This window comes from Vicia villosa, linkage group LG3 (assembly GCF_029867415.1).
Source record: "Vicia villosa cultivar HV-30 ecotype Madison, WI linkage group LG3, Vvil1.0, whole genome shotgun sequence".
Taxonomy (NCBI): domain Eukaryota; kingdom Viridiplantae; phylum Streptophyta; class Magnoliopsida; order Fabales; family Fabaceae; genus Vicia; species Vicia villosa.
Genome location: NC_081182.1, coordinates 98,944,041 through 98,957,577, shown reverse-complemented (window position 1 = coordinate 98,957,577; position 13,537 = coordinate 98,944,041). Strand labels below are relative to the sequence as shown.

At 34.9% G+C, this 13,537-nt stretch overlaps 1 protein-coding gene across 1 annotated transcript; it reads right to left on the bottom strand.

Moving 5' to 3' along the window:
• Positions 1-1,525: 1,525 nt before the first annotated feature.
• On the bottom strand, positions 1,526-7,094 carry LOC131656412 (ABC transporter C family member 3-like). The gene is made up of 9 exons (XM_058926140.1): positions 5,307-7,094; positions 5,156-5,242; positions 4,988-5,065; positions 3,451-4,032; positions 2,877-3,336; positions 2,565-2,779; positions 2,176-2,481; positions 1,779-2,082; positions 1,526-1,690 (listed from the first exon to the last, which is right to left on the bottom strand). Exons 1-9 carry the CDS (start codon positions 7,074-7,076, stop codon positions 1,578-1,580), a joined length of 3,915 nt encoding a protein of 1,304 aa, XP_058782123.1. The 5' UTR covers positions 7,077-7,094; the 3' UTR covers positions 1,526-1,577.
• Positions 7,095-13,537: the final 6,443 nt, after the last annotated feature.

Below are 13,537 nucleotides of genomic sequence, written 5' to 3'. Positions count from 1 at the left end.
CTATTTATAGAGTTGTTCCAAGCGGAATAGGCTCCACTTTGCAAGGCGCAAATCTAGACGATGCGCGAACTGGCTGCTACCGAGCACGAGGCTCCATCGTGCTCGGTTACGTCTAGCGTTTGCCCGAAATGGACTGGGGGAGGTTGTCGCGCGCGCGTCCAAGGTGTTTTGGGCCGAAAGGCTGGATTGGCCAATTTGAGGTGATTGGGTCGGTCCATAACACAATGTGTATTTTTAAATGATTCATTTGCAGATATGTTTAGAACGTTTTAAGAAGTTCTTTGAAAAATAACTCAAAAATTATTTTTTAAGTCGAGATTTTCATTACTTTTATTAATATTTTTTAAAATTTGAAAAATTCATGTTTAATTCTTCGCATTTTAAAAATTTAGTAAATAAATATTTTACAGTATTATAAACATATATAAAAAAATTATTCAAAAATTTAAAAATTAAAGAAAAGTTTTTAAAATTTTAGAAAACAGCAGAGACTAAAACTGCATTCATAAAATTTTTAGAAGGACCATTCATTGAAAAAATTTTTAAGAATTAAAAATACATGATTACATATTTATAGGGACCCCTAACCTATTTAACCAATAAAAATTGTTATAACATGACTAACTAATTAGATTTTAATTTTATTTTCTAATAGTTCTGAATAATTCAAGTATTCAAAATCTGCTTTAATCGGTGATATTTAGTATGGACCAATAACAATTTGGTCCACCATGGTTTAAGTTGGTTTGAGAACAAAATTAAAAAATTGAGTTTTTTATTGACGTTAAGAACCATTGATTTGAGAATAAAGATTAAAAAATTGGGTTTTCTTATTGAAGGCGAAATCATTGGTATTTTAGTATGGACCAATAACATTTTTCGTGAGATTTTTTTAACTAAAAGATTAACATGGGTATTTTTGGTATTATAGAAAATCGGGGGATGCCAGGTACATTCGAAAGGCTGGCCGGACAAAATATCGGGTTGGGACGACGGTGTAGCTTTGAAGTTGCTGTAGTTTCATGTCTCAACCCTATCACACATTTGAACTCAGATGCAAGAAAAGTTATCTTTTACCTCACAAACACAAATTTGTTCTGACAATAAATTTACGGGTTAAATATCTTCGTGGTCCTCCTAATTATCTCAAACTTTATTTTTAGTCTCTCAAAACATTTCTTTTAGAAAATAGTCCTTCTAAAATTTTCCATTCACATTTTTTGTCCCCAATATTAAGACTGTCGCTAAAACTGTCACTAATTCAGTCGCTAAGTAATAAATCGTTGCTAAAACCGTTGTTAATTCTATCACTAAGTTATAAAAACAGCCACTAAATTGCATAAGAGGCCAAAAAAGTGAATGAAAAAATTTAGGAGGATATTTTTTAAAGGAAATATTTTGAAGGATTAAAAAAAAAACCCTAAATTTAAATTAGTATAATTCAAACAAATGCTCACTTTCTTTTATAACATATAAGCTTCAGTAACACTTACAAACATATATTATTCTTAAATTTTGCACCATTCTTTCAAACTTATAACTTCTAGTCTAGTTTAATTTCTGTTCAGTTTCACCTCTCAACTTCCAAAACCAGTGTTTGATCTCCTTGTGTATTCTGCAACCAATTGAGCAAGAGACGACGATTTATCCTTAAGCAACTTCTTCGGCGAATCATATTCCTCAACAAGTCCTGTAGGATCAGTATGAAAAGATATCATGCTCACAATTATGAGTAGAAAAGTAGTAAGAAATAAAGAATGAAAAAAACGTGTCCATACCATCGCTGAGAAACAAAACCATGTCGCTATCGAGTATGGAAGTTATTCTGTGAGCAATGATAATGACTGTGGAATCAGAGAAATGTTGCTTAACTGTCTGCTGAATAATATTATCGGTCGCTGTATCAACTGATGCAGTCGCTTCGTCAAGCACTAATATCTTGCTTTTCTTAAGTAAAACTCGGCCGAGGCAAACCAACTGTCTTTGACCCATGCTCCAGTTTTCTCCATTCTCAGTTACTTGAGAGTCAAGCTTTCCTTCTTTCTTTCTCACTTCATCTCCAAGTTGGCACATACCAAGAGCCTAACATATTACCTAAAGTGTATTAATTCGTATAATTTGCATAAAGGGATTGTTTATTTTTTATTGTCGAGAAAAAACTATTTAATAATTTACCTCCCATATTTGTTCATCTGTGTACTCTTCCAACGGGTCGAGGTTACTTCTTACAGTCCCTTCAAACATTGTTGGATCCTGAGGAATTATACTTAATCTAGACCGTAAATCATGGATTCCAATCGATGAGATGTTGATGCTATCTATTGATATTTTTCCTGCAACAGGCTCAACAAGTCGAAAGAGTGCTTGCACTAGAGTTGTTTTTCCACTTCCTGTTCTTCCCACAATGCCAGTTTTTGCTCCGGCAGTAAAAGTGCATGTAAGTCCGCGTAAAACAAGAGGCAAGTGAGGGGCATATTGGACCTGTAAAATGCCTTATTTAAGGATATATCCAATCTAAAGTAACTTGACAGACACTTGAGCCTTATTATTGATCAGTGTAGTACCTGTAAATCGTGGATATGAACCTCTCCGAATGAGGGCCAAGAATGATCTGGTTGATTTTCTTTTATTACAAGAGGTGCTTCACTTGGGATGGAGGTGTACTGAAGTATTCTTTCTACTGATATAATTTTGTTCTCCAAATTGCAAAGAATCGAAATCAAACTAGATTGTACAGCATTTATATTAATCCCATATGTCACAACCAATCCCGCAATGCCTTAACAAAAACAAAATCGATGTTTTTATGCCTAATGTCATTACGAGTGAGTATGATTAGTTAATGTATACAAATTAAAATTGAAATAAATACTCACGAGGATCGAATATTGAACTTGGAAAAGATACTAAGAAAACCAAGCAGAAAGCAAATAAGGTAGAGGATAAAAGATCCAATCTGAAACTCAACCATTCCATCGCGCTGGCACTGTATGATTTAGGTTGGGAGTATTTGTCTATCAGTTCCATATTCGTTTCATTAAATCTTGATTCTTGCTCAAAACAGGTTATGGTTGTTGATCCAGAAATTGTTTCAGAAAAATGTTGTATAACCGGAGCTTGGCATATACCAGTTAATCGCGCCAATTCCCGTGCTGATGCTGAGTAGAACAGCTGGTACCATATGCATGCTGCCATGACAGGAATCAATACTATGAACACCTGCCATGCAGCTTGAGACATCACAGCAATAATTCCCAAGAGCTGAACCAGATTGTAGGTAAGTCCCCACGCTAGACTTGAAATACTCATATCTACTGTACTTTGGTCTGTCGAAGCCTAAAACAAACCAGTAAAATTAAATTTAGATAAGCAACAAACGCGGTAGTGAATCTTAACTGCATTATGTATTTACTGCAACGAACCAAAGAGTTATCGACATGTTATACATACTCTATTAAGAATTCTTCCACTTGGGGTGGAATCAAAAAATGACATTGGAGCGCGAATGAAGCTCAAATGCATTTGATTGAAGAGCATGGTGGCGGTCTTGTATCCTGCTATCGCAGCAAGAACTGCTCTGGCAAGGGTGGTAAAGGAACTTCCTATTGCCAAAGAAATATAGACAACCATCAGAGTAAAGCTTCCAATATCAGGTTCCGCAGTTGCTGAAACAGGAGTTTCCAAAGCCATCCAATAGTTGCTTGCAATTTGTAAAACCACAGTGAGTATCTGTGAAAGAAATAGGAAAGGTACAAGAGCTCCTCCATAAGCTGTTATGTATTTCCAGAACACTTTCAACCCAACACTTCCCTTTTCACGTTCTTCGTCTTGAACAAGCTGACCTTTCGGTACCACAATTGTTTCACCAAGCTTTCCGTTTCGATCCTCTATGTTTTCCACTTCTTGCTCATGTTCAAAATCGCGTAATGAACCTGTGTCTTCTCCGGTAATACTCGATGTTTTAAATGTAGGCCTTCTCTCTAAAGACTTAACCGAAGTCAATGCTTTTCTATGCGCGCCTATAATTAAAAGCTTTAAATATTTGGCCCCATTAAAGCCCTATTATATTGAACCCCTAATTATTGAGATTTATATTGGGCCCTAAAATTTTAAGCCCTTTGTATAATGCATCTTTTTTTGGCCCCATTGAAGGGGCCTTATTTTATTTCAAAAACTCATAGAAACTTCATTTCCTGTAGCACACTCTATCTTTTTCCGTTCAGCAAAGCTTTGCCTGCACCGTGAAACCACCTATTAATATTATAAATATTCCAGCACAAGAGTGAGATTCATTCATAATCTCACATAATTAGACCATAAACACTCTTGTGATCATACACGCTTGAAATCTATCATACTCATGCATTTTTGTACATAAATTTTGATTATTATACTCAAGCTAACTTTATCCAAAACAAAACAAAACAATTGTGTAATCTTTATTCATATCAAAGAAAAACTAATTTTGAAGAAACATAAAATAAAACCACAGCATTATACATAGACATAAATCCAAATCCAAATCAATTGAAACAACACAACAATATTAGCATTTAGCACCTACTGCCAACCTTGCTTACCAAATTATTAAATTAGAGAATATTGAATACTAACAGGTATGGTGGAACCTGCACATCAGCAGTGCCTTCAAGCATATGTATCACGGGCTAGAATTTTTTAACAGAATTTTTAATTTTAAAAAAAAACTAATTTAACAAGTTGTTTGTTTTTTGAAAATTTTAAACATATTTTTTAAATTTTTTATATAAAAGTTATTTAGTTTTTTGATTTTTTGATTTTATTCTATTTTTTAAAATTAAGTTTTTTATTTTATTTGGGGCCTTATAGCCCTTTTTCAAATTTTGGGGCCTTCTAACATTGGGCCCTATGTATTTGAGGGCTTATTTTTTTTAAAATTATTTTAGGCCCTTTTGTTATAGGGGCTAGGGCCTAAATTTATTGGCCCCTTAAATTGACACCTCTATACAAGTTCCATAAAATCGGTTCCTGATGTAAGAATGCCCTTGTATTTTCCTGATTGAGTTATCCTTCCTTCTTTCATGACCTATATGCATTGTCAAAAAGATTAAAGTACTCAGAATAAATGTTTGAAAGTTTGAATTAAGGAGCATGATGAAATATATAATCCACTCACAAGTATCAGATCCGCGTCAGGTAAGAACTCGACTTGATGTGTTATGTATATCACAGTTTTTGTTTTCAAAAGGCCAAGCAAACACTCCTGAAACAGCAGTTAGATAAAAACCTTTCCCCCAAAGCAAGAGAGTTTAGAAAATAGCATGTACCTTAAAGAGATGGGAACCTGTATGAGCATCAACAGCACTAAAGGGGTCATCGAGTAGATATATATCGGCATCTTGGTAAAGAGCACGGGCGATTTGTACTCTTTCTTTCTGTCCACCACTCAAATTAATTCCCTTCTCACCAATAATGGTCTGATCACCAAATGGTAAAACCTCCAGGTCTTTCTTCAAAGAACATGCTTCTAGCACCCTCTCGTATTTTTCTCTATCCATCTCTTTCCCGAATAGTATGTTCTCTTCGATCTTGCTACTTTGTATCCATGCTGATTGAGCAACAAAAGCCTTTTTTCCACACACCTTCACAAGTCCAGATATCTTCGGTATTTCGCCTATTATACAAGAAAGTAAACTAGACTTGCCCGATCCAACAGTGCCACAAACAGCGACCCTCGTACCGTGTAAAACTCTAAGATTTATGTTTTTCAACGTAGTATAATCAGAAGATAACTCCCAAGAGAAATTTCCATCTACTATTTCAATTGCTATATCAGAACTACCTCGCGAAAACTTCTCCACTACACCAGTCTGTAAATCATCTAGACGAAGAAAAGCAACAACCCTATCGAGGGACACCTTGGTTTCTGCCATCACCGAAATCGTGTCAGGGAAGTTATAGATAGGCATTTGAAGAATTCTGAACGTTGCAAGAGCGGATAAGATCTTTCCTGTTTCAAGTGGAATGCCTAGAAGAACACAAGCACCGAAAGTGATCACCGCAACAAACGTTGGGGCGTTAAAGAAGAGAAATCTAACAATTGCTGTACCAACAAGAAACTTCTTTAGCCACGTCTCCTCTAACTTCCTAAGCTGAATAATCTTTGATAAGAACTTCATCTCCCACGCTTGAAGTTTAAGAATCCTCATGTTCGTTAGAATCTCAGTCGTTGCCTTCATTCTTTTATCCTTGAACTCCATTAACTTAGCTTGGAACTTCTCTTGTAAGGATGCCATAGGAAGGTTTAGCAACATCACAATAACAGTTGCAGCAAAAGTAGCTACTGAAGCAACCCCGACGCTTCTATGAAGAATAAACAAAGCCAGAGAAACTTGCAGAACAGCCATCCATAGATCATGCATATACCAACAAAATTCACCTATCCTCTCAGCATCAACTGTCATTAAGTTGATGATTTCGCCACTGCTATGCTCCTCTTTTGATTTACACGAAAGTGTCAAACCTTTAGCATAGATCATTGACACAATCATTGATTGCATCCTAACGCCAACCTGTTGAAACGTAAACATCCACTGCCTTTGCGAGAGACACTCAACAAGTTTCGCCACAACAAACATCGTAGCCAAAACATATCCTTCATTTTTAGCCTTGCTTTCATCATTGAGATATTGAACAAGGTTGTCAATAAGGTAGGGTCCTACATAAGTAGCACATACGTACACGAATTCATATACGCCAGATATAAGAATCCCTTTCCATGTCGATAAGAGCAGCACCTTGGCGAGTTTAATAGTTGTCACAGTCCTAACATTACCACATTCCAACTCAAGCTTTTCTCTAAAAGTTGAAAAAGTTCCATGAGCACTGTCATTGGCAGAAAGAAGTGGAAGATCTTCATGGTTTAAAGTCTTGTTACTTCCTAATGTTATTAGTGGACTCATCCATGAGAAGGTAAGAATGCTGAAAAATCCAGCCTTGGAATAACTTGTTAAAATCTCATTAGAATCGGAATTGTTGTTGCTTACACTAGCTTCATCCTTCAAAAGGGGCTCTTCAAGAGGTGCATGTATACTCATATTCTTAACAAAACATCCAACATAACAAAGAAAAAAACTCTCAAGATGGGAAACTCAGTTCCTGTAGTGTACACTGTTCTTCTCTTACACTTAAACAAACAAATACAAAGCAACTGTTTTAGTAGCCAAATCCATTCTAAGAGGGAAGAATTCCCCTTGTAGTACAAGAAAGTAGGATTATGGAATTCAATTATTTCCACTTTTTGTATGGTCTACAAACACTGATAGTGCAAGTGAGTTGAAGGAGCAATTGTTGACTTTACTCTAAAGCGAGAATTATAATCTGTGATCACAATTAAGGGAGTCAGATACATAAGTGGTTGAATGAGCAATTGATGACTCTACTCTAAAGCGAGGATTATAATCTGTGATCAGAATTAAAGGAGGGAGTTTGATGTAAAATGTTATAACATGTCAATATTCAAGCTAGATGAATTTGAAAATTTTCCTTGAGTAAAAAATAAGTGTGGTTGTATGTTAGTTGAAAATTTTCTTTAGTTCCATTAGATATTTTGGTTTGCTTTTCTCAATATATAAGAAAATCACTTATTTCATTTTAAAACACATTAAAAATTTCTTTTGAGTTTTTTTCTTATTTGCTCTTTATACATTGTATTTTTAAATTGTCGAAATGCCAACTTATTTCTCTTTCTTTCTATTTGTTGAATTTTTCGAATATTTTTTCTTGAATTCTTTTCAGAGAATTATTTTAATTTCTCCTTATTTGAGTTGGGAAATTATAAGTATTATTTTATGGATTCTGTTTGAAAAATTATTTGAATTTTTCATTGTCTTAGAAATTATTTTTGAGTGGTCAAATACCTATTATTGGATTCTCTTTAGATAATTATTTTAATTTATCTTCGTTTGAAAAATTATTACGATTGATTTATATACCGGATACTACAAATGATATTTTTATATACCAGATACTACGAATGATATTTATATTATATTCAAATGGTCTTTGTACCATCAGAGGGTATATTTCTATATCGTGCCGAATAAAATTGACTTGTTTTATCTTGGAGGCATCGTGGTTGAGTGACTCCTTTGCATAACTTTGAGCAATGTCACGAAACATCCTAAAAAGAGCGACCTAGTCTATGACTCGATCCAGTAAAGAAAAAATTTTAAAACGTTTCAAACTAGCATGACTACTGAAAAAATTATTGGTACTTCTGCGATTGTTGTCTTTGACAAATCATTCAAGTTTGAAGGAAGTCACTTCAAACGTTAATAACAAAAAATGAAGTTTGTTTTTAAGTTGAAAAAGATTGTCAACATTTTGATCGATGACATTTCTATTGCTCCTTCTCAATCAAGTCAAAATATCGTTATTTTGAGTATATATTTGTGACACTTATCGATTCTATTCTTTTCGTTTTATAGTAAAATCTAAACTTTTGTGTAAATATTTGTATACTTGAGTTTTGATTCATTTTATGTACCGTTTGATAGTTTTTCTTTCGTTTTATAGGTATTGATGCATATCGGAGGCTCGAGTATTAAAGTGTCAAAGGTGCGACTTCAAACACGCAATTTTGGAGCAATAAGGAGAAATTTCCGGAGAAGCTCGCTAAGCCAAGCTGTAGCGCACTTAGAGATTCAATAACCGTGGCAAAGCATTCTTCATGAGCTCGCTTAGAGTGGTTAGCTCGCTAAGCCAGATCTCTTTTACTATACTAGATATTTAGGGATAAAGTGTACGCTCGCTTAGTCAGACTAGCTCGCTTTGCGATCCTACGCAGATTTTGTTTATATCTTCTTCATTTGGAACATTTTAGGTTATGGTTTTTGGGTATTTTTTACCCAAGCTCCATTAATATCATTCTTAGGTTAGATTAGGTTAGAAAAAACTATGGAGTTTGCATTTGGATGATCGGAGATGGATTAATCATCGATCGGAACTGACAAACCGAAATATTTTCGGTCCATTTCTCTTCTTCTTTGTGTATTATCTTGTAGTTGGGTTTTGTTTATGTATTTACTCTGAAATTATGTATATTTTTCGCCCATGACATTATATAAAACTTGCTTTACAAATCTTTGTCGATTGATATCTTGGATTTTTGCTCTGTGGTTGGGTTTTGGGTTGTCATAGACATATACTGCTCGGATCCTTATCTAGGATGATTATGTGTTAGTTTCTAGACTCTAGAGATAGATTTAGAGCTACCATTCACTTGGGTATCTATGATTAATGCCTCTGTGTTGGTTGTGTTGTGATGAGAGATCGTCGGTGCGAGCAATACAGTTGTTTTCTGTGTTGTCGAGGTATGTGGAGAGATCACCGCTGAGAGGATACATTAGGTTTATTGGTTGATATGTAATGACATTGACGAGTATCGTAGGTTGAGTATAACTGGTCGATAAGTTTAAGGCTGTGACAAGTAAGTATATTTGCATGCCTGATAAGTTATTCTATCCGAAGAATGTATTTATTTTTTGTTCATAGGTTTTATTTTCCGCTTTGACTTTCAATCCATTTTAACCCAAGCTCAAAAACGATGAAATCGTTGAATGACATTCTAACCAATCATTCTCTGTGGACACGATAATTCCCGGAGTAATACTTCCAAATCTTTTGTTGCTTGTCGCTATACCGCACTCAACAATCAACCAAACAAACTAATAGTAAGAAATATGTGGATTCAGATGGAACACTAAAAATATTAAATCTGAATATGATACACATATTAAAGCAAACAATTTACAACTCATAAAGGAAATCACCTTATGAAAAGAGAATGAATATCTCTACAAAATCATATTTTGAATGGATTTGTAGATGATATGTATGACTATTTCAATAGTTGTGATACTACAAAATAGATCTGGGAAGCTCTTAGAAAAAAGTATGATACTGAATAGGTCAGAGCAAGGAAGTATGTTGTTATTCGCGACTTATAGTATCAGACGGTAGATGAAAGTTTAGTGGAGGCTCAATTTCATGAACTTCAAAGATTGATCATGAGATCACCATTGAAGATATGTTTTTAGATGAACAATTTCAAATTGATTTTATTATCGAAAGTTTTTAAAAAATTTGTTTCACCATAAAACAAAAGAATTTTCAGGTATTTCAAAGATGATTTCACGTATTTCAAGTACTCTCTCATTGATAAAGCTTTCGTTACAAGCAAAGAATTATTACAACCAAGGTAACTCTCTTTACATTTAAATACCTTATTGGCTTATTCTTCTCTCAAGCTGCGTTTGAAACATGAGTATATTAAATGAAAATGTTGAGGATAAAAAGAATCTTCTACTGAAAACAAAGAAGGATGAGAATACCTATTAAAAAAAGATTGCATCCAATGTTGGGACATCTTCTAGAGCATCAGTAACTGGGAAGAAATCTGTGTCAAAGATGAAGTCATTCAAGAAATATCATGTTCAAGACTCTGACTCAGATGTTGATGAAGATTGGGTCATCTACAAGGGCTCGGGTGGAAGAATTGGGTAGTTTATTCTGTCATATTCAAAAGAAAAAAATTTGTACTTTTTTAGTAGGTGTCTTTGTACATGCACTCTATTTTTGTCAATTTTTTGCTAAAAAGGGGGAGTATAAACTCTCCCCAACTTGAACTTGTTTGTCCTCAAACAATGCCAAACACCAAAAGAATCAAAAGTAAAAACTCCAAAGAATCAAGAATCAACAAAGTTTGGAAAACTAAACAATTCTACGGTTCAAACAAAAACGTACGAACAAAGTAAATACTCACCACAATCCTACAACGAAAACATGAAAACAAAACGAATCCTAAGTACAAAAATCATATTAAAATTCTAAATAAAACAAGCTCAATCACGAACCACGCCTAGCAAAAACTCATCGGTGGATGAAAGACATCGAAAGGTGAGGACTTTGACACACACCCAATAATCTTGCAAACAAAAGACAAAATTATGCGTTCATCCAAAAATAGTATTGAAAATGCAACGACACTAATCACAAGGGCTTTCAAGGTTGTAATGTGGCTCGGTTAACAAACAAGTGATAAGTCTTAAAGCTAATCGAAACAAAAACTTGCCTAAACCTAAGGGAGTAATTACTTCCACAAAGTTTCAAACAATAAAATTCAAATCAAAACTTTCTTCCTTAACCACACGTTTCACACCAAACACAATACTTATTAGCACAATCTTATTCATACTCATTTTGTTATTTTCTATTTCAAACTTTTTCTCTATTTTCTTTTTTTTTCTTTTCTTTAATTTTCACATATTTTTTCTTTTTCTTTTCTTTTCACAATCTCATACTAACCACAATATAAATGGGAAAACATCCTCTCCCTAACTTGAATATAATCATAACATAAAGTGAATATTCCCTACTTTCTAAGGCAATGCAAAAATTCAAACTATAAATCATAGTTAAGGGTTCTAGAAAACAAAGAATCAACATCTATACACAATTGAAAACCAAACGCTCATAGACAAGCATTAAGCAAAAACAATATAGATATTGACAAAAAGGCTCAAAGGGGTTACTAATGGTCACACACTCACAAAGTGAATTGATATTTGGCTATGGTAGTTGTGCTCAATACAAGCGACAAATTAAGCATAATAATATCAAGTTAAAACAAGAAATGTCAGCCACTCTCATATGTACACAATGGAAAGCCACTTACATTTATGATAAAAAGAAGAAACTAATGTAATTCAACTCATGAGTAAGTTATGCAAAAAGAATGAGTAATATGCAATTTGTACAAATGAAAAGTCTCATAAACATGTTATGCTATAGAAAGCGATAAACGAGTACCTTGCAACATATAAATTTGAACAATCATTATTGCACAACTGACATGTTGAATCAATCAAAATCAGAGAATTACCAAATGAGAATCCAAGTAATCGGGTCAAAATTTGAGTCTAAACACAAACAAAAGAATTAAAAATAAAACTATAAAATTCTATACTAAAAAGCCTTAGTGTAAGTGGAAAAAAGGCTAGCCAAGTGAATCGTTAAAAAGAATTCACTAGCCAAAAGTTACAGGGCACGCGACGCATCTGCTAACGCGCGAAGTGCGCAATACCAGTTGGCAAAAAACCAATACAGCAACACGGAAATCCATCTCTGGTTCCATCTCTTTAACTCTATCTTCTTTATTTGCTTCTGTTCATATAAGGACTTATGTAGTTTACAGACTTTGTTGGTAGAAGAATCAAGGGGCAGGACTCCAGAAGGCAAATCCATATACACCTCTTCATGCAGATCACCATGAAGAAAGGCGTTGTTAACATCGAGTTGTTCTAAGTGCCAATCCTTAATGGCAGCCACAGATAGTAGGGTGCGAATTGTGGTAAGCTTCGCAACGGGTGAGAAAGTGTCGAAATAATACACACCCTCTAGCTGAGTGTATCCCTTTGCTACCAAACGAGCCTTGTATCGTTAAATGGATCCATCAACATGATGTTTGATCTTGTAGACCCATTTGCAACCAATTGGTTGTTTACCTGCAGGCAAATCAACAACAAGCCAAGTGTTTGTGGATGCAAGAGCATCTGACTCAGATTTCATAGCAAGATTCCAACAATTGCACTTGCAGGCTTGTTTATAAGTTTTGGGTTCTATGAGAGAGATAATGGATAGAAAAAACTATTTGTGATCTGGACTGCATTGGTTATATGATAATACAAAAGAAAGAGAATAATGGAAATTACCTGAATCAGATGCTGGCAACATTGAGGATAGCAAATTGCAGTGATAATCAGAGAGATAGGCTGGAGGTTTTGTATTTCCATTGGATTTTATGGTTAGCATAGGGGTAGTTTCATGGGATGAAGAGGAGATGGTGTCAGTTGAGGAAGGAGAGGTGCTGGTAGAGGAAGAAGGAGTTGACTGGTGGAGAGAAGGAGGAGAAGTAGGTTCATTTAGTGGAGGTAAGGGTGGAGTAGGTTCACTTGGTGGAGGTAAGGGTGGTGGAATGGTAGTGAGAATGTCAGGTGTGTCAAGTAGAGTAGGATCATGATTATCATATATAGGATTGGTTGCAGGTGGGGTTGAGGCAAAGGGAAACATCGTTTCATTAAAGACTACATTCCTTGAAACATAAAATTCATGGGTGATGGGATCATAAAGAAGGTATCCTATGGTGCCATCCCTATAGCCAAGAAAAATAGATTTCCTTGCCCTTGGTTCAAATTTTGTTCGATGATTATATAGTGTGGAGGACTAGGCAAGACAACCAAAGACTCTTAAATGGTTAAGGCTGGGAGGAGTAGAACGGAGCATTTGATAGGGGTGAGATTGTTCAGGGGAGGAGTGGGAAGGCGGTTTATAATGTGAATGGCTTGTTTTATAGAGAGATGCCAAAGGTTATGAGGGAGGTGAGAGTGAAAGAAAAGAGCACGTGCAACATTCAGAATATGCTGGTGCTTTCTTTCCATGATTCTGTTTTGTTGAGGTGTTTCAACACAGGATCTGTGATGGATAATTCCTTTAGAAA